Raw genomic sequence first — 26,709 nt, forward strand, 5'->3', positions numbered from 1 at the left:
TACTATTTTGAATTGCACCAATCTATCTCTGGCTGACACTAACTGTAGGAAAGGATACTCCCATACCAAAAAGTAAAATTTAAGCTTTTTTTGTTTATAGCTCAAAGAATAAAAACCGCAGAGGCGATCAAATACCACCAAAAGAAAGCTCTATTTGTGGGGAAATAAGGACGTCAGTTTTGTTTGGGAGCCACGTTGCACGAATGCGCAGTTGTCAGTTAAAGCGACGCAGTGCCAAATCGCAAATCACGCTCTGCTCAGGAAGGAGGTAAATTCTTCTGAGTTAATTATATGCAGAGTATTTATTATTATTAATTTTGTACATCTTCTACGTTCTAGGCAGACGACCACGTCTGCTAACCAGACTGACACAGCAGCACAGCACAGGAGGGGTGAGGGGGAGATCATATGACTTCCCTCACACAGGGCGCCGTGCACGCGGGTACGGAGCGCGCCTGGAAGGCGGGAAGCTGCTGAGGAGACACGCCACGGAAAGCGCGAGCTCGTGTTGATGCTCTAGTCGCCCCGCCCCTCTTCTCCCTCCCGGCGTGCCTTGCGCTGGCCGAGCTGCGCCATCTTGTTCCGGCGGTGAGGCAGCGAAGCTCCGTCCTCTGTCATAGTCTTGGCGATACACGGGCGGACCGGAGCCACTCCCCCTCCCTTTTCCCTGTAGAGCCTTCCTCCCCCCCCCCCCATATCAGAGCGAGACATGCGGGAGCGGAGAGAGCGGCGGTAGCAGCGAGCAAACGGGACAGACAGTGAGGCGAGGACGGCTGTGAGACACGCAGTGTGGTGACCCCTCCTCCTCCTCATCACCTCGCCCCTCACTCAGCGCAGCAGCATGGACGCCGTGAACGCCTTTAACCAGGAGGTGAGGCCCGGGGGAGGGGGATTGGGGTGTCGGGGGGGGACTAGGCCGCGGCCTGTGGGAGGAGGGGGGATCTCTGAGCCTTACAATGAGGCCTGCAGACCGCAATGCATGAAGGGACAGACCACAAACACACCCACCCCTACATCTACCTTTGTATGGTGCAGAATTTCACAACCTTTGACCCTGGAAGGCCTCAGACTCCTGTGCTACACATGTAAACATTCGCTAGGGCCGTCTGCCTTATATCTAAAGCCATTCTCCTTTCTTGTCTATATTTTGGATAGAGAATGACAGGATTACAACTATTTTATTATTCTTTTCTCGTTTGTGTCTCAGGGAAGTTAAAACATTTCATGTCACTTCCTGTCCTGGTGACACAACAGGAAATGAGAGATGCCCCTGTTAGGCCTCGTTTTACACCTGCTGTAATTTCTGAACACCAATCTGCATTTGGATCTCTTAACCACTTCAGCTTTGGAAGATTTACCCCCCCCCCTTTCACGACCAGGCCATTTATTTGAGATATGGCACTGTTACAGTACCCTTTTTATGCTGATCCTTTAACCACTTAAGGACCGGAAGATTTATCCCCCACCATGACCAGGTCATTTTTTTTTGCGATATGCTGCTGTTACGTTAACCCCTTGATGCTGACTCTTTAGCCGCTTAAGGACTGGAAGATTTGCCCCCATGACCAGGTCATTTTTTTTTTTTTGAGATGACACTGTTACGTTAACCCCTTGATACTGACCCCTTAACCCCTTAAGGACTGGAAGATTTAACCCCCATGACCAGGTAATTTTTTTGCTATGGCACTATAGTAATCCCTTTAACCCCTTAAGGACTTGAAGACCCCCCCCCCCACGACCAGGTAATTTTTTTGATATGGCACTTACGTTAACCCCTTGATGCTGACCCTTTAACCACTTAAGGACCGAAAGATTTAAAAGCATTTAACTCCTTGGTGCCGGTGTTCTGTCAATGCCCCACATCGAAAAGTGCCCGGGCCGAAGGGCACATGTGCCGTACGTAACATCAAAACAGCTGATTTCACCGTCAGCTGTTGAGACGGCGCAGGCTCACAATAGCCGACAGATTTATTTATTTTTCTGCCAGATTGTGCCCCGCGGTCCCGTGGCGAGTTCATGTCCATGATGGGTGGATTTATGGCCACTTTGGGGCGGAATTAGATGGGCAGTGCTGCTGCTGCTGCTGCTGCTGCAAAAAAAAACTTTGTCCAGATTTATGCTTGCGGGGCGTGTTTAGATAACTTAAAGCAGAATTCCCATTAATAATAATAAAAAAAAAAAATTAAAGTCAGCAGCTACAAATACTGCAGCTGTTGACTTAATAATCGGACACTTACCTGTCCCATGGTCCAGCGATGCAGGGGAATGAATCCTTGCGCGTTTCCTCCTCCGCTCAGTGGCACAGGCATTTTAACTATGGGGGCCCGGATGTGGCTCCACAGCTCGGAACCCACTGCGCATCCGCGCGCCGATACTGGCCACGCAATCATCTGGGACCTGTCACTTGTCCCAGATTTCCTAGAGGGAGGGGGGAGAGGTGATCTCCCTTTCTGCGCTGAGGGAAGTGACGTCAGGAGCCCAGGCGCTGAAGGAGACAGACTACGAAGGACCCCCCCTAGCAACAGGCATTTAGAAGGGAGTTTAAAAAAATTATTTCTCCAAATGTTTTTATTTTTTTTTCTTTGCACATTAATTCATTTTTTGTTTTTGGGGTGGATCTCCACTTTAATCTGCCCATCATGGACATGAAATCCCCACGGGAGCGCGGGGCACAAGCTGACAGAAAAACAAAATTCTATCGGCTATTGTGCGCCAGGTCACCGTCACATACATAGTGTGACTTATCCACCGTCCTGAGTACAAAAGGCCCGGTACACATGTAAACAATAGGATTTGTGGTTCTACCTGTACAGCTGCAGCTATAGCCAGCCTGTCAATGATTTATACACACTGTCTGTATGATCCACCTGTCACTCCCGGGCAATGATGGTAAAATCAGCTGTTGTGATGTTACATAGGGCATATGCGTTGCGCATGCGCCCTTCAGCCCGGCGCTTTTTGATGGGGGGGCATGTCTCAACATAACACCGGCCCTTTAAGGGGTTTGGCATTTCAGAAGGTGTTGCTTGTGACTGTTTGAGATCAGCAGTCACATGATGTGGAAAAGTCCCAGATCGTAAGGAGCTATCGGGAGCTTTTTGGGAGCCGCCGGTCACCGTGCCAGAAGCTTGCTCCCAACCCACTTCTATCGGTGCTGATGCATTTAAATATGTGGCGCCAAGGCCCGGCTGCAATTTGCATGTGGTCGGAACCTAGGGGTTAACTGACAATGGTGCAGTCGTGCAACTCTGTACCTAAAATTTGTCCTTTTGTGTTTTTTTTCCCGCACATAGAGCTTTCTTTTTGTCATATTTAATCACCTCTGCGTATATTTTTTGCACTATAAACAAAAAAGCAACAATTTTGGAAAAAATGTGTATATATATATTTTTTTTACATTCTGCTCTCGTTCCCATTAAAAAAAATTAAATCAAATTTATTAATTTAGGTCAGTATGCATTCTACATGTTACTGATAAAAAAAATAAAAAAATATCCTGAAAAGCGTATATTGATTGTAGATGTAGACTATGGGATAGATTTATGGAGTTTTTTTTGGGGGGGGGGGGGGGGGGGGGATTGCGGCGAACAAATCTAACAGTGACACTTTTTGGGGACCAGTGACACCAATACAGTGCTAAAAAGATGCATTGTCACTGTATAAATGACACCGGCAAAGAGGGGGTTAACACCAGGGGCAATCAAAGGGTTAACTGTGTGCTTAACCAGTGTTTTATTACTGTGGGGGAGGTGCTTGTACTAGAAGGCATGGATCGGTTTCCCTGCTTATCAGATACAGTACCCATGTCTTCTGTACTGTCAGAATGGTGATCTGCCTTGTTTGCATAGGCAGACCACCATTCTACCTGTGCACCAACGTGTTGGCGGACATCGAGTTTATACCCGCTAATCGGCTCCTGCTGTGTCTAATCACAGTGGCGCATGCCCCAAACCTGGAAATGCAGGATCAGGTACGTGATCCTGAGCAGGAGAGCCGCCTTACCGCCGTATATCTCGGCAAGCAGTTAAATCGGTAGTAAACCCGCTGGCTTTTTTTTTTTTTCTACACCTGTAAGGGAAAAGGCATGAACTAGTATGCATCTACTTACAGGTTTGTTGGTGCCATTCTTTATTGCTACTTTCCAAAATACATATTAACTAAATTATACACCACACTTTTTTTTATTTATTTTTTTGGTTATTAACCGATTAATCAAAATAATCAGCTAACTAATCGATTCTGAAAATAATCGTTAGTTGCAGCCCTACAGCATAGGCACTTAGTTTTAATGTTTTGCATAGCTATACCTGCAAAAGGGGACAACCTGAAGTGATTTAGCAGGACTTAATTATCTGACTAAAGTTCTGCTTTAAGCACATCCTCCTTGCATGCCTGAACTAAGAGTAGATGGATTCCAGGAAGTAAATGCTACATGAATCATCTGCCCTTACTCAAGATTGCCACAGCCAGAAATGCTAGGGGGTTGTTTTGTAAATTGATTTCTCAGCACGATAATGCATTGAGACATAAATTAATGGATCAGGGAGTTTTCTTCCAGTATTAAATAGTGTTTTTGGTTTGTGTAGCTCATTTGTAGCTTACTTTAGCTTTAAAGCGGTATTCCAAAAGCAAACCTTTATTATTTATATTACAGCTTACCAATTTGTAGATGTGATGGCTGTATTTGTTTACTTTTTAGGCATTCACTTTTCACATGGTGATCTAGCCAGCAAGTCTGTTTTTTAAAAGAACAAGCTGTCTTCCAGGTGTATCAGTTTACAGAGCTGAGACAAACAATGATCAGCATATATATATATATATATATATATATATATATATATATATATATATATATAGTAAAACCTTTATCCCAAAAAGAAAGAACTGTGTGTTGTAACTGATGATCAAGTGTGAACGTCAGTTTTAGATTTTGCTTACAATTGTAGCAGAACACACTTGGCTGAGTGCCTGAGTTTAGTCCCCGAGCTTCTTTGCCATGCAAAACACACACAGGGCTGTTCACTTGAATGGGTCATGCTCAGTTTATGGTTCCACCATTGTTCCATAATTCCTGCATCGGCCACGGCAAGTGCATACCCCCAGGTGTGACATGTACAGAAAATGGGGAGCAGTGAGGGGCAGTAAAAACGTTGAACAGAAGGGTTTTTTTCCCACTCCCCCCAATCTCAAATGTAAAAAGGGCTAAACGAATAATCCACATAATTGATGATTACATGTCTATGTACACATTGCAGCACATATACAGTACGTTGTTCATACATGTCAGTAAGTACTTGTGAATGTGTGAGGAGCAATGCCTCGTTGGGATATGTAGTCCTGGGCAGGATATGGAGGCGATGTAAAGGCTCTGTACAGGGAAGATCTGAACCCAGAGAAACTGGAGACAAGTGGTTGTCAACCCTTACATATACCCACTGAAGTGACTGGCCTCAGGTGATAGAGATGACATAATTCCTCCTAAGTAAGTTGTGCCTGTTTATCTGCTGTCTATTCTCTGCATCTGTACAAAGTCCAGAAGTGTCTAAGCTGTCAGAAAATAGGGGGTGGAAAGCTGAAGTTACTCTGAGGGAGCTCAGTGAGGAGAGCTGATTGGTGGGAAGGGACACACCCCCTTCACATGAACAGAGCTGAGGCTGTCCATTAGGTGGCACTCTCTTCCCTGTCACCTTTTTTTTTTTTTTTTTCCCCCCCCCTCAGTGCCAGGAGAACTTGTCATAAGTGATTCACGCTGATAGCAGCAGAATGAAACACAAATGACACTTACTGCTCTTAGACCCCATTCACACCTGAGCTTTTTGTAGCTTGACTCCTGAAGCTACAAAACGCTGGAGGGGAAAAAATCCATTATTCTCAATGGAGATGGTTCACATCTCCACTCCAAGTCGCCTGAAGCCCTATGCCCGAAGCTCAAACAAGTTCCAGACCCTTTTTTGTCGCGTGAATCGGGCTGATTTGGGCGTTTTTCTTTAACATTGGTGACCTTTTGCCCTGCACAAATTTGCGACAAAACGTGGTAAAAAACGCTGCAAAAAACGCTTGAAAAACGCTACGCTCAGGTGTGAATGCAGCCTTAATTGAGACAAGTACACATTATAGAGTGATATGCTTTGTTCATATTTCGTGTCTGAGGTTTACAACAACTTTAAGTCATTACAATCAAATTTAAAATACTTTTACCAGTATTGTGTGTAATATCCATGCAAAAAAGTTTTATTGTTTAGTAATTATAAAAAAGATTTATATCCTTTTTATGTAACTTCATGTCTGACTCCTAGTTGAAATGCCCTGTGTATCCTATTTCTGGGTGTATTATACAGTATGTGTGTAATATATACAGTATCTCACAAGTGAGTACACCCCTCACATTTTTGTAAATTATCTTTTCATGTGACAACACTGAAGAAATGACACTGTAAAGTAGTGAGTGTACACACAGCCATTAATGTCTAAACCTCTGGCAACAAAAGTGAGTACACCCCTAAAGCTGGCCATATACCTATAGAAAATCTGCAGATAATCTTTGGTTAGATGGAAAAAGTGGGAGATTCCTCCATCCACACAGTTTAGCGAACATGGAGAAATCTGTTGCACTTTTTCCATCTAACCATAGAAAACCTGCAGATAATCTATAGGTGAATGTCCTAATTGGGCCCAATTAGCCATTTTTCCCCTCCCAGCTGTCACGTGACTCCTTAGTGTTACAAAGTCTCAGGAGTGTGTTAAATTTAGGTTTTTGCTCTCTCTCATACTGGTCACTGGAAGTTCAACATGGCACCTCGTGGCAAAGAACTCTCTGAGGATCTGAAAAAAAAGAATTGTTGCTCTACATAAAGATGGCCTAGGATATAAGAAGATCCAAGCAAAGACCCTGAAACTGAGCTGCAGCATGGTGACCAAGACCATACAGCGGTTAACAGGACAGGTTCCACTCAGAACAGCCCCCCCCCAACCGAATATGTAAACCTAGCCACCACTAAGCCCTGCCATGGGTGAAATGTTAGATGAGTAGCACCGGATGGAGGGATGCAGCAGTGTGTTTGTCTATTCAATAAATGTGGTTGAATCTTGGATGCCATTGGTGTGTGTGGGGGGGTGTGTGTGTGTGTGTGTTCCATTTTGTTTGTGTTGAAGACTGGCATGGAACATGAGCAGGCTCCTGTGTTCTGCCACAGGACTGTGGAGGGCACAGGCAGTGTAGGAGCAGTTAGATGTACTGTGATTTTCCAGCCTGAAAGTGCCAATAGTCCCCTAGACCAGCTCTTTTTAACCAGGGTGACTTCAGGTTTCTTTAGTGGTGCCTTAAAATTGTATACAAGCTAGCGGGTGGATGAAGCCTGGCTTTTAGTTACACAAAGCCAAAGGTTTTCATTGTGGACCATTACAAACTTCTAGCTGTTTGTATCCTAACAACCAATGATATTATTGGGCCCCTGCACAGCATCTGTGTTTGCCCCTCCCCTGCCACTCTGTCAGCACTGGGGTCACATTAACTGAGAGAAGAGAAACATTGGAATACTAGTCAGTACCAGTGTTCAAAGGTGTATTTGCCTTGGAAGAATACATGGCCTCTAACATTGGGTGTCCTATGTATGTTAATGTTGCTGCATTATGTAAAACCATTAGTTTAGATTTTTACAATTTTAGAATGGGGGTGTCTCGATTGCATAATTTGAGGGGTGCCTCAACTGAAAGTTGAAACGCTGCCCTAGACTTATAGCATATAGAAGACAAGTAAAGTTTTGTGTGTGTATATACTCCCCCCAAGATTTATACTTGCCTAGGTGGATGCAGCATGGGTCCGATGCTGCCTCTGCACCGAGAACCGAGCAATCAAACCTCGTTGATCGCTTGGTTTTCAGATCTTCGTGAGCAGAGAGCTGTAGACTCAGTCACGGCTCTGGGCTGCGGAGGGGATGGGGGCGGCCAGCTCTGGCTCTTAGCGACTTGTTGAGAGGGTGAGGCGTCTGGCGGATCCAAACTGTATTGCTGCGATGATGCAGGGCCTGGACTGACATTGGTGATGTCAGCAGAGAGTGGACTTCAGCCTGCTGTCTGCTGAAAACTGCTCACGGGAGTGCAAAACTAACTGCACTCCTGTGATCCGTAAGAAGTCCAGCCAAATGCGCTAATTTTTGCAGTGCAGGAACAGCTCTACTGCAAGGGAGGATTTTTTTTTTTTCTTCTGGGAGAGGCACTGCCTAGTGACAAGAGGTTCCTCTGGTCTCATACTAATGACTTTGAGCGATACTTGCGCCAGGGCAATGCAGCCACTATTGTGCAGGAGAGCAAAACACTCCTCTTTAAAAAAAAAAAAAAAAAAACCCCTAGCAACCGCTGCTGTAATACTTATTAAAAATGTACTTGTTCACACTGTCCATTGATAAAGGCAAGGGCACAGAGACAACAATGTCGTCAAAGTGCGTGCAGGCTGGTGAGAACAAGGCCAAAAGGTGGTCAGCTTGGTTTGTTCAAGTAGCACAAATGAGCATTGTGAATTTCTGCACAATACTGATATTGAAATAGTTTGTTTTGAAATGTTACTCATGCTGGCTTTCCAGGGCCATTTTCAACCTATTGATACATCATCCAACTAGAACATCAAATGGACACACATTGCAGCCCACTCAATTGTTTGAAGCACTTCGGGCCTTTGTTGCTCCCTGTGTGCTGCTGGGGCGTGTCTTCCTGTCCTCCCTTGGAGACACAACAGAATGTAATTGAATATCTCCCCAAAGTGAGGAGAAATCTCCATATAGGAGTTTGTCACTGAAACAAGAGTCTGTGTTTTAAAGATTTCACCTCATCTGTCCTGGGCTATTTTGAGCTTAAATATATAAAAATGATAAAAGGTGCAATTAACCAAATGAAAGAAAGCTACTGCAACCACTAAATGTCTTCACACCAATAAAACCCATGATCAATAAATTGACAACAAAAAAAATAATGTATATAAACTCCCCTAAAGGGGATCAAACTGACTAAATTATAAAAACATTAATGTGAGAAGAAAAAAAATATATATAATTTTGCACTCCCCACTTTTGATTTTTTTTTTATTAAAAAAGTTTCAAGGGGGCCGAATACTTTCGCAAGGATATATATGTGACATTTGTTGGCCGTTCAGACTTATCTTGGCAGTTATAAGGGAATAGAGCCTTTGAACAACCATGAACGTGGACTATGTGCGTCCAGGGATGGTGCTCCTGCTAATCGACCAGTTTCCATAGCACAGAGTGCAGCTGTAATATCTGCCGGTCTGAATATAGCTTTGTTCTGACAGCAATTAAAAATGTTGGATTTACCCTCAGTTTCTTTCCAAATCTTATCTTAAAAAAACAGAGCAAATGGAGAAGCTTCCACTTTTTTGGTTGAAGGAAATGGGCCCCCTACCACATCTGCAACCTACAGTGCAATGCTCTGCGTCAAGGCTGCCTGTCATGACTTCATTAGGGATGCTATTCATATACAAACCATATAAGAATGTAGTAACTGCAAGTATGCCTAATATAACCCTTTCAGATCTGAATTATTAAAGTCAGTCAAGATTTTTTTTTTTTTTTTAATCAATGGTTGATTCTAACTGTAGGGAGAGGGGATTGACAAGGGGAGGAGACCGATCGGTGTTTCTCTGTACTGAGAACACACCATCGGTCTCCTCCTGACAGTACCGTGGATCTGTGTTTACATACAAAGAAAAAAGGGGGAAAAACTGCGCTAAGGTGAAAAAAATAAATGTGTGAATATGTGAAATATAGTATATATGAATTTCTTATATATGAAGATATTCAGCTGCGGCTTCACTATGTCACATACATGCAGAATAGGAAAACGAAAAATCATAAGCCGAGCTAAACAAATACAAAAGCAAATGCAACCAACTTCTCGTGCAATAATGGAATGTGTTTACATACACAGATCCACGGTCCTGCTTTACCGGGCAATCGCGGGTGCCCGGCGTATATAGCGGCCGCCGGGCAGGCACATCGAGTCTCCAGTGACACGGCGAGTGCCCCCTGGTGGGCCGAAAAGGCAAGGGTGTCATATGTCGCCCTCCCGCCGCAAGAGCAGCGCCACCTGGCTGTCAATTGACAGCTGGCAGTCGGCAAGCAGTTAAATGTGTTTCCTAATCTTATCTGTCAAAAAAAAAACCCTTTACATATTTTGACCTCAGCATGCAGAACAGATCTTGATCTGTGCTATTCATAGCATTATGAGCAGTCCGGTTTGTTGGGTGGATATTGTTAATTTTTGCTCAACTGGTTAACTTTTTATGCAGGCCTCATTCTAGAATCCATACACACCGAGGGGTTCATTTTCTATAGAGTTCATTGGACTTTACTAAGCTTGCTTAATATGAGCAAAGTACAGTCATCTTTGGCACACACATTTTATGTTGCATAAACTTTCTAAACTGACCAGTTGTCGCAAACTACTGGATGTGTCTTAACCCTTTTTTTTTTTTTTTTTTTTGTGCTGTTACTGAAAGCCCACATGAACAGAATCGCTAGCGTTATTGTAATACTGCAGCTATCAAAACCTGACTCAATGAAGTTCAAAAAGTTTAGTGACCTTTCATGTGTGCTTTATTTTTTTTGGGGTCCATTGCCACTGGTCCTGACTCCTCATTGTTCATTCACACTCGGAGTGTGGCTCAGTCTTGCTCCCTCGTCATTGGCTCACTGGCTGTGACTGACAGCGGCAGGAGCCAATGGCTCACACTCCTGTGTGAGCCAATGAGGGAAACCCAGGGGAGCCTCTGCTCTCATCATGCACAGTACTGGATTGAGATGGGGCTCAGGTAATTTTAAGGGGGAACCCAGGTTTTTTTACATCTTAATGCATAGTATGTATTAAGGTAATAAAAACCTTCTACTGTTAGAATTATTTTAAGCTGCATTTCTTTTTAAATAGTCTGCACTGTTTACCCTCAACATTTCTTGGCTTTACTGCAAACTGAATGTCCGTGTAGAGTGCTTATGATTTGCCCCCTTTATGTAATGACTGTTCACAACACCTGAATGAGGATAAAGCTGGTGAGAGATTTTGGTCCTTGTACCCCTAACACAGGCCTGGAGTCTCCCTAACAGATGGGAGCCAGCACTGTGCACCATGCCAAGTAAAATAGACGTGTGGCACTGCTAAGGCCCCTTTTTACACTGAGGAATCTTTCAAACGCCTTTTTTTTTTTTTCCACAGAAACCCGAGAAGCTCAAGAAAAAATGCTTCCCTTTTTAAAATCAATAAATGTTCTTTTGTGGCAGTGAAAAAAAATTCTGCTTGCAGCATCTTTGAAGCAGGTTTGGGGAGCGAAAGAAGAGAAATTGCACCAAAAACACTCTGAAATTAATGGGAACCGCCTCAAAAACTCCCCCACTAAACATTTTTGTGCCGTTTGAGTCGCATGCCCTTTAAAAACTGCACTAAAAGTGCTCCATTAACACATAGGTGTTTTACTGGCAGGTTTAAAGTGAAGTGTGAAAGTGCCGGAATAACCCTGGAGGATGCTCAGACTAGTGCATATTAAAGACTGTGCTTAAAGCGGAGTTCCACCTGTTTTTTTAGTTTATTAAGTCAGCAGCTACAAAAAGTATAGCTGCCGACTTTAATAAACAGGTCCAGCGATGTGGCCACCCGGAGCCTCGCTCCTCTCCGCCATCATAGTAACTGTGGGCACTGGGCCGTGACCGCTTACAGCTTTGTGGCCGGGCGCGTGCTGCGCTGTGCTATCGGCCAGCCAATCTTCTGGGACCTGTGTTGTGTCCTAGAAGATCACTGGCAAGGGAGGGGGCCGCCTGGGGCGAGAAGAAAGTGGGACAGGAGGTCCCACTAAAAATAAGGTACACACTCCCCCGTCCCCATGGTCCAGCAATGCGGGGGGCACGAAGCCCCACTCCTCTCCACAGCTCCCCAGAAGATTGCAGAGGGGGGTGAATTTCCTTCCAGTGTGAAAAGGAGAGGGTATCCGCTCCCCCAACAAAAAAAATAATTGCATGCTAAATGTGGCATGTCGGAGGTTACCATCACTTAAAGCGGAAGTTCCATTTTTGGGAGGAACTCCGCTTTAACCAGTTGCCGACCGCCGCACGACGATGTACGTCGACAGAATGGCACGGGCAGGCATATGGGCGTACCTGTACGTCCCTGCCTTCCCGCGGGTGAGGGGCCCGATCGCCCCCCCCCCGGTGCCAGCGGCGGTCGGAATCCGTTCAGGAGCGATCCGGGATGAGGGGGCGGCCATTCGTTCATGGCCACCCCCTCGCGATCGCACCTGACGAATGGAAGTGCAGCGTGACATCACTTCCTCTCCTGTAATGTAAACACAGGCAGAGGAAGTGATGTAATCTCTCCTCCGTGTCGGTATTTTTCGTTCCGGCACCGAGGAGAGAGGATCGGTGAGTTGCACCAACACTACACAATACAGTAGAACATGCCAGGCACACTCTCACCCCCTAATCACCCCTGCCCCCCAGTCACAGTGACACCAGTTGCATTTTTTTTGCATTGGTGTCATTTGTGACTGTAATAACTGTTAGGGCAGTTAGGGTTAGCCCCCTTTAGTTCTAGGGTACCCCCCTAACCCCCCCCCCAATAAAGGTTTAACCCCGTGATCACCCCCCGTCGCCAGTGTCACTAAGGCTGGGTTCACATTGCAGCGGTTTATGAGAACGGATGTGATTCGCACTGCAGTGCAAATCACATCCGATCTCTGTGCGATTCGAGTTCAGCCATACAGATAGTATGGCTGAATTTGCATCGCACCCGCCGCAAACTCGCACGGGACCCTTTTTTTGGTCCGCAGCAGAATCGGATCGCATGGGTGTTCACACCATGCGATCCGATTCCTGTCCGAGTTTGCAGATCGCACTGCGATATGCGAACTGATCTGGGGGTGTCATTAACATTTCACTGACACTCCCAGCAGTTCGCATAGGGCAGTGTGATGCGGGAACCCGCCGCGGATTCGTGGCGTTCCCGCATTGCTCCAGTGTGAACCCAGCCTAATAAGCGATCGTTTTTCTGATCGCTGTATTAGTGTCACAGGTGTCGCTAGTTAGGCAGGTAGGTATTTAGGTTCGCCGCAGCTTTTTATAGCGCCAGGGACCCCCATATACTACCGCATAAAGCCCCCTGATTGCCCCCTAGTTAACCCTTTCACCAGTGATCACCATATAACTGTTACAGGTGACGCTGGTTGGTTAGTTATTTTTTTATAGTTTCAGGGCACCCGCCATTTATTACCTAATAAAGGTTTAACCCACTGATCACCCAGCGGGTGATATAAGTTTGAGGGTCAGATAAGGTCTGCGTCGCCCCAGGCAGCGTCAGGTTAGTGCCAGTACCGCTAACACCCACGCACAAAGCATACACCTCCCTTAGTAATATAGTATCTGATCAGATCTATATTAGCGTCACCAGCAGTTTAGGTTTCCCAAAACGCATTGTTAGCGGGATCAGCCCAGATACCTGCTAGCACCTGCGTTTAGCCCACCCAAGTGCAGTATCGATCGATCACTGTCACTTACAAAACACAACACACATAACTGCAGCGTTCGCAGAGTCAGGCCTGATCCCTGCGATCGCTAACATTTTTTTTTTTTGTAGCGTTTTGATACAGTCGCTGACAGCCTAGGTGCTTTTTTTACCTGTGAGTCTCACTAGTGTACCCCTAAATTTAGGGGTGTCTACTTTACAAAATGGGGTCATTTGGGGGGGGGGCTGGTTGTGCCATCTTGGCATTTTATGGCCTTCAAAACTGCGATAGGTAGTAAGGAGTAAAATCAAAAATTTACACCCTTAGAAATCCTGAAGGCAGTGCTTGGTTTTCGGGGCCCCGTACGCGGCTAGGCTCCCGAAAAATCCCACACATGTGGTATCCCCGTACTCAGGAGAAGCAGCAGAACTTATTTTGGGGTGTCATTTCACATATGCCCATAGCATGTGTGAGCAATATATCATTTAGTGACAACTTTGTGAAAAAAAAAAAATAAGTTTGTAATTTTCCCGCAACTTGTGGCAAAATATAAAATATTCCATGGACTCAACATGCCTCTCAGCCCATAGCTTGGGGTGTCTACTTTCTAAAATGGGGTCATTTGTGGGTGTTTTGTGCCATCTTGGCATTTTATGGCCTTCAAAACTGTGATAGGTAGTGAGGAGTGAAATTACAAATGTACGCCCTTAGAAATCCTGAAGGCGGTGCTTGGTTTTCGGGGCCCCGTACATGGCTAGGCTTCCAAAAAGTCGACCACATGTGGTATCCCCGTACTCAGGAGAAGCAGCAGAATGTATTTTGGGGTACAATTCCACATATAACCATGGCATGTGTGAGCAATATATCATTTAGTGACAACTTTGTGTAAAAAAAAAAAATAATAATTTTTTTGTCATTATTAAATCGCTTGAGGCAAAAAAATAAAATATTCAATGGGCTCAACATGCCACTTATCAATTTCCTTAGGGTATCTACTTTCCAAAATGGGGTCATTTGGGGGGGTTTTGTACTGCCCTGCCATTTTAGCACCTCAAGAAATGAGATAGGCAGTCATAAACTAAAAGCTGCGTAAATTCCAGAAAACGTACCTTAGTTTGTAGATGTGACAACTTTTGCGCAAACCAATAAATATACAGTTATTGACTTTTTTTTTTTTTTTTACCAAAGACATGTGGCTGAATACATTTTGGCCTAAATGTATGACTAAAATTGAGTTTATTGGATTTTTCTAATAACAAAGTAGAAAATATCATTTTTTTTCAAAATTTGCGGTCTTTTTACGTTTATGTCGCAAAAAATAAAAATCGCAGAGTCAGTCAAATACCTTTAAAAGAAAGCTCTATTTGTGGGAAAAAAAGGACGCAAATTTTGTTTGGGTACAACATTGCATGACTGCGCAATTACCAGTTAAAGCAGCGCAGTGCCAAATTGTAAAAAGACCTCTGGTCATTTACCAGCAAAATGGTCCGGTCTGAAAGTGGTTAAAGATCCCACCTTTCTGGCCTCTGTGAAATTACACCAGTGGGTCTCAGTGCTTCTGGCATGTGTACAAACAGCAATCCAAAAAAGCAACTCGGGGCACTCATGCCATGTTACCCTTCTTTATTTAATCATGAGTTCCAAAGGCTGATAATGCAGTACATGCAGGGAATGAAAGCGCGGGCTTTGCATGAAAAACTTTCAACGGATAGTTGTTTTGTTTATTGCCTTTCGGTATTTGATTAGAGGAGTGCTTACTTGATGAACAAAAATACCTCAATGGAATGTGTGTAGCCTGTTGTACTCTGAATGCAGTCTTGTCTTTGAATGCTGTTTTGTACAAATTTTAGTAAACTTTTTATCTTTAAAAAAAAAAAAAAAAATCAAAGGTGCCTTGAGTGCTCTGTATTTTTGTTTTCATGGATTGCTGCACTATGCAACTTGTGTATGTCATAATGTTCTAATGTCAGTGGGTACATATTGTAATCTGTTTATTAGCTAATTTACTTACAATTTTAGATGTTTAATGTGTGTGGTAGATAAAAACATGTATCAATTGTTTTAGAAAAAGGGGGCTAGAATTATCGCATGCTAATCATTCGGTTGTAAGACACTTTAAACAATCGACAGCTAGCTATATATCACACAAACAGCAGGGCGATAATTAGCAGATTAACCTCCTTTTAGGCGGTCATCTGTAAATAACTCCAAAACTTGAACAAATAATGTAAAATAATCTGCCTATTTGATACATGAAATCTGGTTTTGGCTCACACATACTTGTCAATAATCCCTAACCATGTCTACACACATGCTATGTAATCTGTCCTTGCAATGCTGGGACTTGTCGTTTTTCAGCAGCTGGTGCCAGATCTAATCTGGATTACAGTGCAACCCCTCATGGGCTTCCAAACTCTGCGCACAGCTATTACATTGCCGATTTACATCTCAACATAGCGAAATGGTATTTTTAATTTTTTTTTCCCCATTGCAATCTTGCGACTAGGAATTGACCAGCCCTGGTGTAACATGTAGTGCTCAATTCAGAAGTACAGTGCCTTGAAAATTATTCATCCCCCCCCCCCCCCCCCCCTTGTAATTTTCCACATTTCGTTATGTTGCAACCAAAAACATAAATAGATTTTTTGATAAACCCCCCCCCCCCTCACACCGAGTCAATACTTGGTAGAACCACCTTTCACTGCAATCGCAGCTGCAAGTCTTTTTGGGTCTACCAGCTTTGCACATCTAGAGTGAAGGTCTGTCAGATTGTAAGGAGAGTGTAAACAGAAATGTTCATGTCTTGCCACAGATTCTCAGTTGAATTTAGGTCTGGACCTTGACTGGGCCATTCTAACACCTGAGTATGCTTTTACCTAAACCATTCCATTGTATCTCTGGCTGTATGTTTTAAAGGGGTTGTAAAGCTTCATGTTTTTTCATCCTATGCTTTAGGGTGAAAAAACACCTTGCACTATCCGGCCCCACCCCAACCCCAGTTTTACTAACCTGAGCCCCGAATCTCCGTGGGTGCAATCCCGCGTTTTCCCCCAGCTCCTGTGCACTCTTCATTGGATGGTTGATAGCAGCGCAGCCATTGGCTCCCGCTGCTGTCAATCAAATCAATGTTGCAGCATGCAGGGTGGTGGAGCCGAGTGATATACTTGGCGGCTATGGCCGTTGACTTGATCATACGGGAGTGCGCCCGCAAGCTAACCTCCTTGGGAGAGCGCTTCCCAGAAAGGGGTTAGCCGAGACAGCCGCCGAGGGACCCCAGAAGACTAGGATTGGAGCCACTTCCGGTTTCCTACGCGTTACGTCACGTATGGACTTCAACTGGGACGTAACGCGTAGGAAACCGGAAGTGACGTCTGTATCTGAGCAAATCGCTCACTGATCTGTTAGCTGTGTGCCTGTTTATCCGTCCCTGCTTGTGAGTAGTTTTAGTTGTTTCAAATAAATTACTTGATTTTAAATACTACACTATGGAGGATATTCTTTACCTGTTTTGAGCATTTTCGCTGGCCATAACTACAAGGAGAACGGCACTGTCAGAAGTCCTATCCACAGCCCCCCTGACTCTCCCGAGTTCCCCCTGCAAATCGGTTGTTTTGCTGCATACCTCGCAGCCGTGAGGTAATTATTTAAGATAACCAGCACTGGCACGGAACACCGTTGGAGGGGAGTTGCCTTGGCACATTGCACTTTATATGTGTTTGTGAAATTACATCTGAAGTTGCACGATTGGACTGTGTATGGGACACTTTATCGAAATTCACGATATTGCTGCTATTGAGTTTTCTCTCTGTTAAGGAATGTAATTAGTACATTCCTCTGTTTCTCTGCACGGTTTTTGCATTCTTATGTTTAGATCACTAATTATTATTTTATTTTTTTTGCATTTATAGAAAACATTTTATGTGATTTATATCACATGTATCCATTCTCATATATATCTTAATTTTGTCTGCAGCTACATCAGATGTTTATCTATTTCTATACATACTGCAAATTTAATTTATTACATGCACTTTATGGTCTTGAGCACACTTTTGCCTATTTCCAGACACTGGAGTGATGCACAGGAACACTTTATATTAGATGTTTATTGAATGCACTTTCATAAGCTCTAAGTGCTGTTCACAAAGCACTTTTTCTATAAAGCACTATTTGCACCTTTTTTTGACAATTAGTAATTTTGTATTTTTATTTATTGTATTAGTTTTTTTTGGTCTATCACATAAAATCCCAATAAAATAAATTTTTTACGTTTTTGGTTGTAACATGACAAATGTGTAAAATTTTCAAGGGGTAAGAATACTTTTTTTCAGGGCACTGTAAATTATTTAATTTTTTTGTGGGGTTTGCCTCATTTTGATATTTTACTTTGAATTTCATGCTATATTTAAAAAATAAAGAAAAACCACAAATATTGCATGCAATATCTTTTAGTGAATTGACCCTTTATTCTGTTAGCACACTAGGTATGCACTGTTTGAAAGGGAACCTGTACTGTGTTTGCATGTAGCAAATTCAAAAAACTTCTGATTTGCATACTTATTTTAGATTAGTATTTATGCCTTTTGAATCTTCACTTCAGCTGGGCATGTTTTTAGTAGTTGAGGTCAACAAGGCAGCCTACATATTTTATATTTATTTTTTTCTAAAGTCCAGGCTATCCCCAAAGTAAATATTTTGCCCACACAATACACTAAGGTAGGCATGTCCAAAGGCTGGCCTGCGGGCCAATCGCGGCCCGTGTTCCGGTTTCGGACGTCTGGTCATGTTCACACATATATATATATATATATATATATATATATATATATATATATATATATATATATATATATATATATATATATATATATATATATATATATCTCTTTTGTGGCCCCCAACGAAATCCCTGATCGCCACAAAAGATAGATATGCTGGCTGCCATGGAGGGGTGGGACGAGTGCCGTGGATACAGGACAGAGTATTTCCTGTTTACACAGCGTCCTGTGTAAAAGGAAGTCCCGTCCTGCGCTGCCATTGGACAACTGTTTTGTCCATCACAGGAGGCGGGACTTTCAATTAAAGAGGCCGTCGATAGAAACAGGAGTTTCTCCTGTATGTCTGTCGGCGATCATCCCGCCCCCCTCCCTGTCTCCTCCAAGGCTGCAGAGGACATGAATCGGGCTGCACTGATGGCAATGGTGAGTCTGCATTCATGGCAATGTGTGGGCTGCATTCATGGCAATACGCTGGGGGCTGCAGATGGGCACTGACCCTTATTTTGCTTCACATGTCTTTATTTAAGATGTAAGATTTATTTTTTTTCCTGAGACTTCCTTTTTAAAGTTAAGGTGTGTGGTATAAGCCGATTAAATACAGTATATCCAAATAACACACCCGAGCTCATCTGTTCACCACACACAGCACAAAGGCAAGAGAATTCTTGTTGGGCCATGTATTAGTGTTCGGATGAACACACTTAGACCGAATTTTAATGGTTTAAAGAATGTCAGACAAAATGGTAGGCCCTCGAGCATGTTCACTTCATCAAATCTGGCCCTCTTTGAAAAAAGTTTGGACACCCCTGCACTAAGGGATTTACATATTCTAGTCAAGTGTTTTAAAACAAGTCCTCATTTTGTGGGGGGCATTTATCACAAAAGCACCTAGACCACTTATCCCTGTTTATATTCTGTGGCAGCAGAAACTTAGCAGTGTGCATGCAGGTCTCTTCTAAGCTATAAGAAACACTCTGAAACTTGACTTCAGAGTCTGTTGCACAAGTGTAAATAAGCTTCATGCACATCCATGCATGTCTGGGGTACAAATCAGCAAACACAGCCTGTACATCCGCACACCAGAATACAATGTGGGATGCACATGGCTATATGCAGCAGGTTGCTTGTTTATTGATTTGAGTGGTCTGCCTGCACACCCCTACACAGAACACCTGTGCATTGTGGGCGGCTGAAGATGGCCTTTCATACATGTACTAATCTATTTTCATGTGCGAATGAGGCCTAGCATTTCTAGACTTGGTGGACAAATCCTCATTGCAGCATATTGGGAACAATCAATCCCTGATCTGCATTGGGCTCTTAAGGAGAAGGCATTGATGGCCCTATAGAACCCTGTTCATTCCATAAAGAATCTGTTCATCGCTATGTGCTTTTGTGGTCAAAAAGCTAAAAGCTTTTTTTCCAAGATACTGTCTCATGGCCATGCAGACTGATAGCGTTATGGGTGCTACACAGCCTCTGAGGACCTGTAGTGAAGTGTCTGGCCCATTACTCTATCTGGTGTGGCTGTTAAAAGATGTCATTTTATAGCAGCTAAGTGCAGTGGGGAGGGAGCAGAGTTGTGCGCTCCTCATTTTATTTTTTATGAAAAGACAACCTATCCTTTTAAAATGGGTACGTCCTCCACTGGTACAGTAAACCTATATTGTTAAAGGATGCAGCTGATAAGTGGTTTGAAGGCTTTTCAACTATCCTGTTTCTGGCAGGTTATCCATTGTCAAACAATGTGTGATTGGTCAATGTTCCTTACGGTATCTTCTATTGCTGCGTAGGGGTGTTGAATTTAATCGCAGCATCAATGAATCCTGATTCAGCTGTCTGCGATTCGGTAGCAATGCTGTGACCAAAATCTGTTTTTGAATGACTTCGTCCTCGCTGTGCCCTGTCACTCCGAGTGGAGCCAAAATGAACTGTGGGCTTTAGTTGCCGAAAGGCGCTGTGCTCTTTCTCTGCAAACGGAGCCAAAGTGAGCTGTGGGCGCTAACCACGTGGTCCTTTCCTACCTCCCGCTGACGTCATCCCCAGCTGCCAGGCGTCGCTGTGTTTTTTTTTTTTTTTTTTTTTTTTTTTTTTTTTTTTTTTTTTTTTTAGCTGGCTGTTACAGGAGAGGAGACATGGAGCAAGTGTCCCCGACTCCAGAGTCCTCCTCCGATTCGGACTTGAGCCAGCGTCCTGTGCTTGTTGTCCTCACAACAGGCTGCTGCGGGTAACCAGTGCACTCTGTCATCAGGTACTTAAGCCAGACACTGACAGTTTATAGCTCATGCACAAATTTGTGCAAATTTGCCAAAGTATGACCGATTGACCGTAATAAAAATAAATACACTAGAATGGTGGACCTAAACATTAAAGTGACCATACCATTTCATTATGATTTATGTATGTTGTATTGTCAATTTCATTGATACAATCAGTAAAGTTGTGAATCAATTACCAAGACAACACGACATACATAAACCATAATTAATAAAATGGCGTACATTGTCGGAGGTTATGAGGACATTGTCCAGTCCGACCATCTCTTGTACCATGTCTGCAGTCTGACCATCTCCTCATATTTTGGGGGAGAGGAGCTGCACCTTTAAAAAATATATTAAGAGCCAGCAGCTACAAATATTGCAGCTGCTGACTTAATAAATTGACACCTGTCCCAGGGTCCAGCGATGTCGGCAGCAGATGACCAGCAATCGCTTGTCTCTCCGCTGCCCCCGCCGCCATCCTCTGTCAGGGAATCGGGAAGTGATTCCCTACTGCGCATGCTCGAGTCGCGCTGCGCGTCTCCACTAGTCCCTGCTGTGTCCTGGGAACTGTGTTTCCCAGAACACAACCGGGGGGGCAGCAGCTGCGGCTAGCTTGTCCCGGAAGTGGGTGCAGATACCTGGATTATCCAGATATCTGCACCCCCTCCCCCCTGAAAGGTGCCAGTTGTGGCACGGGAGGGATCAGATGAGCGGAACTTCCACTTCGGGATGGAGGTCCGCTTTAAGTTGTCTTGAACTTTGCTACATGCAGAGTGGTGTGTGGGGTGTTTTTTTTTTTTTATTTTTTTTAGAAAAAGTGTATGGGCAGTAATCGTGATGCATAGTTGAATCAAATTGTTAAGATGATCAAATAGTGAGACCAGTGGAGATGCGCACCTCTACTGCTGAAGTTGATCCCTTTTATTGAATGCATGGCGCAGATGACTGTAGCCTTAAACGTGTTTGAAATTGTGATGATTTGCTTGAAGCATCTCCTCTCCTCCTTTTCTACATCTCTCATGCCAATACATAGTGTGGATTAGATTTTAAAATGCTTGATGTAACTCCACTCAATTTTTAATTATAATTGGTAGAGCAAATGTCATCTCTCGCAGCGGCTCCTCTATCCTGCTGTTGACTCACCGACAGTCCCATTCACTTTAATGGGGCGGCTGGTGATGCAGCAATGACACAACAAGGTGAGGGATGTGGCAGCAGCAGATGAGTGGATGCTCGCTAACAGGCGCTGTAATGATGGATCTAAAATGACAGGTGCTCTTTAAATGTAAGGTCTCATTCTTGCTGGTAGTTAGAATCTTTAATATTGCCACACAAAATGAAGGTTTCCTATTTAGAAAAATAAGCCCTCAGGTTAGTAAATATTCCCAAACTGGGTCTCTTTTACGGTCTTCTGCCATTTTGCTCCTCAGAGGAGGAATAAAGCACGTAAAGATTTGAGCAGAAAGATCACAAGGTTTATACGATGCTTAGGTTAAACCTTTTTTTTTCTGCTTGCCCTTCCTCCTCATTTGGAGCCTGGTACAGAGGCATTTCTCTCCAATCATATAGTTTGTAGTGTACATAGATTTGCAAAACAATGGGATAAAGGCATATTCCTGAACTTTGTTTTATCTCATGGTTACTGAAATTTGTGTGAATGCATCAATACAGTGCATATTATCTCAGCTTGCAGAGCTTGGATTCATTGAATGAGTTTACCAAAAAATGTAAATATTGCAGAATATACAGCCTCATGCTGAATAAACCAAATTAATAATGTATCTTAAATAGAAAACCTCTTTTTTGTATAGGCTTATTTTTATTTTGTATTTTTTTAAGCCAAAAGCATTTTATTAAAATTTTTACAAATTAAAAAGATTTTTATTGATTTTAATTTTATTATCCACCCTGATGCATATGTATAGGGCACGTTTGACAAAACTTCTAGACTATAACCTTTTGTACATGAAGTGTTTTGATCTGTGTGGCCTTTTGAGGGATGTCTCTTCAGACTGGCTCTTGATTTCAGAGGATGTTACTGTTGGCTGATTCTTCCCCAGCAGAGAAGGCCTAGAGAACAGTTGCTATGTCGGGTCCCTTTCTCCATCCTTCCATCTCCATGCTGAAACCCCACAAGCTTAACTTTCAGTCCATCCGCAAGGTCTGGCACTCAGTCTGTTGAATCTTTAGATTCCTCGATGTAAAGATGTGCCCTCGCTTTCTACAGTAATATCCATACAACTGACAGTCGCAGATTGAGTCAGCAGTAGCAACTTTCATGATTTCCCCAGAAAATGTTTCTTTATCATACATGCCAAATGTGTAGAAGGCTATAAGGCAGAAGTATTGAACTAAAATTCAGAGGTCTGGCCAGTAGCCCATTAAAGTGGTAGTAAACGAGCTTCATTATTTTTACCTACAGGTAAGCTTATAATTAAAGCTTACCTGTAGGTAAAATGTATAGCTTCTAAATGTGCACCATTTAGGAGAGTAACAAGCAGCCGTCGGTGACGTCACTGAAGTATGCGCTCTGAAGGAGGAAGGGCATACTTGTGCCGTTTTTTCAGAGCTGTGGGCTGAAATGCAGCTTCCTCCTTCTTCTGTATTAAATATAAAAGAAAACATTTTAGTGCTAGTTCACACTAGATGCAGTTTTGTGCGCTTTTTTCTGCACAAAATGCATTCACATTGTTTGCCATGTATTCCAATGGCTTTAGTTCATACCATCCAGTCAGTTTCTCCACCGGAAACTGACTGCATGGTGTGAACTAGAGACATTGGAAAACAAACTGCATGTATTTTTAATGCAGAGAAAAAAAAACACGGAACTGCATCTGGTGAGAACTGACCCCTATTGTACTGCAACTTAGAAATTCTTAGATGTGATGGCTGCCTTACAGTGTGCAATGGAAGCGCATCCATCCTAGTGCTCTTTGTCTTGTATGGGAGGACAGCCTGCTGGAAAGACTTGTGCTGACCGACACCCCCACCCATGTGTACACTTTTTCACTATGGATATCTGCGTACTGATGTTTTCTGCTGACATGTCTCCCTACAGTCTGCATCCCCAGCTCTCTAAGCCACGTATGCAGCTGAGATCAGAGGTCATGTGATCAAAGAAATGTTATTTATTAGATATTTTACACACACGCACACTTTTTTTTTGCCTTGCATTTCTGGTCTAAGTTGAATAGGTTGTTTCACATATAATTTAGGCATCCACAATTCCTGTAGTGTTGCTACATATAAAAAAAATTTTTTTTTTTTTCCCCCCCCATACATACATAGTGCCTTGCGAAAGTATTCGGCCCCCTTGAACTTTTCAACCTTTTGCCACATTTCAGGCTTCAAACCTAAAGATAGAATATTTTAATTTTTTGTGAAGAATCACCAACAAGTGGGACACAATTGTGAAGTGGAACGAAATCTATTGGATAATTTAAACTTTTTTAGTAAATAAAAAACTGAAAAGTGGTGCGTGCAAAATTATTCGGCCCCTTTTACTTTCAGTGCAGTAAACTCACTCCAGAAGTTCAGCGAGGATCTCTGAATGATCCAATGTTGTCCTAAATGACTGATGATGATAAATAGAATCCACCTGTGTGTAATCAAGTCTCTGTATAAATGCACCTGCTCTGTGATAGTCTCAGGGTTCTGTTGAAAGCGCAGAGAGCATCATGAAGACCAAGGAACACACCAGGCAGGTCCGTAATCCTGTTGTGGAGAAGTTTAAAGCTGGATTTGGATACAAAAAGATTTCCCAAGCTTTAAACATCCCAAGGAGCACTGTGCAAGCGATCATTTTGAAATGGAAGGAGTATCAGACCACTGCAAATCTACCAAGACCTGGCCGTCCCTCTAAACTTTCAGCTCAGACAAGGAGAAGACTGATCAGAGATGCAGCCAAGAGGCCCATGATCACTCTGGATGAACTGCAGAGAACTACAGCTGAGGTGGGAGAGTCTGTCCATAGGACAACAATCAGTCGTACACTGCACAAATCTGGCCTTTATGGAAGAGTGGCAAGAAGAAAGACATTTCTCAAAGATATCCATAAAAAGTCTTGTCTAAAGTTTGCCACAAGCCACCTGGGAGACACACCAAACATGTGGAAGAAGGTGCTCTGGTCAGATGAAACCAAAATCGAACTTTTTGCCCACAATGCAAAACGGTATGTTTGGCGTAAAAGCAACACAGCTCATCACCTTCAACACACCATCCCCACTGTCAAACATGGTGGTGGCAGCATCATGGTTTGGGCCTGCTTTTCTTCAGCAGGGAAGATGGTTAAAATTGAGGGGAAGATGGATGCAGCCAAATACAGGACCATTCTGGATGAAAACCTGTTGGAGTCTGCAAAAGACCTGAAACTGGGATGGAGATTTATCTTCCAACAAGACAATGATTCCAAACATGCAGCAAAATCTACAAAGGAATGGTTCACAAATAAACGTATCCAGGTGTTAGAATGGCCAAGTCAAAGTCCAGACCTGAATCCAATCGAGAATCTGTGGAAAGAGCTGAAAACTGTTCACAAACGCTCTCCATCCAACCTCACTGAGCTCAAGCTGTTTTGCAAGGAAGAATGGGCAAGAATTTCAGTCTCTCGATGTGCAAAACTGATAGACATACCCCAAGCGACTTGCAGCTGTAATCGCAGCAAAAGGTGGCTCTACAAAGTATTAACACAAGGGGGCCGAATAATTTTGCACGCCCCACTTTTCATTTTTTTATTAGTTAAAAAAAGTTTCAAAAATACATTCTGCCTACATTCATTTTGATGATTTTTTTTTTTTTTTTTCCTTGGCAGGTCATTCTAACCTTGCTCTAAGATGCCTTGACCTCTTTTTTGCATTTCAATTGACTTGCAGGGACAAAAAGCTGTTCTAATGTGAACAACATGTACACAGTCCTTTTATTCTGCTTGGTCAACTCTTTTTACTTTCCCACAGAGACCTTCATGATTTACAGCTCTGCCCTTATAAGTGTTGGCCACTAGCCCAATCCATTAACTCTCCGAGAAATAGTTGTCCTATCCTCAACTAGCCAATTCCTCATGTATTTGATCTCATAAGGATTAGGTTCCGCAATGCTTTTTGTAGACCTGCACATGTCGAATATGTATTCTATAGGGATCCTGATTAGAGATGTACACACAGCTGTGGGCTATCCTTAAACTGTTACTAAACACAGGACCCTGCATTTACTAGATCTGGTCTCCCACAGTACATGGAATCGTTTTAGTAAATATAAATTGCTAAATACCTTTTTCTCATCTGCAGTATATAGCAGGTTTGTGACTTCTATAAGTGCCCGGTTAAAGCTTGGAGGAGTTTCCATACTGCACTGGCTGCCATATTAGCAGGGCTTGACAAATTTGCTTGGAATCTACGAGCCAGCAAAAAAATGTTAAAAGCCAGGTTTTTTTTTTTTTTTTTTTAAACAACCGACGGCTTTATTTTCAATATAAAAATGAACCAATCTTAAATTTACACAGACTAGAAGCAAACTATATATATAATTTAACTTGTGTAGGTAATGAATATATTCTGATGTGACGCCAAGTGTTTAATGATTAACCACTTGCTTACTGGGCACTTAAACCCCCCTCAGTCCCAGACCAATTTTCAGCTTTCAGCGCTGATGCACTTTGAGTGACAATTACGCGGTCATACAACACTGTACCCAAATGAAATTTTTATCATTTTTTTCCCACAAATAGAGCTTTCTTTTGGTGGTATTTAGTCACAGCTCGGAGTTTTATTTTTTGCTAAACAAACAAAAAAAGATGCAAAAAAAAAAAAAAATCATGTTTTAATAGTTTGTTATAAAATTTTGCAAACGGGTCATTTTTCTCCTTCATTGAAGTGCGCTGATTAGGCGGCACTGATGGGCTGCATTGGTGGGCACTGATGGGCTGCATTGGTGGGCACTGATGGGCTGCATTGGTGGGCACTGATGGGCTGCATTGGTGGGCACTGATGGGCTGCATTGGTGGGCACTGATGGGCTGCATTGGTGGGCACTGATGGGCTGCATTGGTGGGCACTGATGGGCTGCATTGGTGGGCACTGATGGGCTGCATTGGTGGGCACTGATGGGCTGCACTGGTGGGCACTGATGGGCTGCACTGGTGGGCACTGATGGGCTGCACTGGTGGGCACTAATAGGCACAGATA

At 43.2% G+C, this 26,709-nt stretch overlaps 1 protein-coding gene across 2 annotated transcripts in view; it reads left to right on the forward strand.

Annotated features, from left to right (window-relative positions):
• The first annotated feature begins 544 nt into the window (after positions 1-544).
• The window catches only part of SCAF4 (SR-related CTD associated factor 4), a 119,849-nt gene continuing 93,684 nt past the window's right edge, over positions 545-26,709 (forward strand). Inside the window, exon 1 of one of the 2 annotated variants that reach the window (XM_077479995.1) lies at positions 545-871. In XM_077479995.1, coding sequence (XP_077336121.1) covers positions 842-871 — 30 coding nt within the window. In that variant the 5' untranslated portion in view covers positions 545-841. The remainder of the gene's footprint in view (positions 872-26,709) is intronic. The other variant, XM_077479994.1, reaches the window with a different exon arrangement.

Source organism: Lithobates pipiens, unplaced genomic scaffold (genome assembly GCF_037356315.1).
Source record: "Lithobates pipiens isolate NorthernLeopardFrog02 unplaced genomic scaffold, aLitPip1_a1.2 Scaffold_16, whole genome shotgun sequence".
In the NCBI taxonomy this organism is placed as follows: Eukaryota; Metazoa; Chordata; class Amphibia; order Anura; family Ranidae; genus Lithobates; species Lithobates pipiens.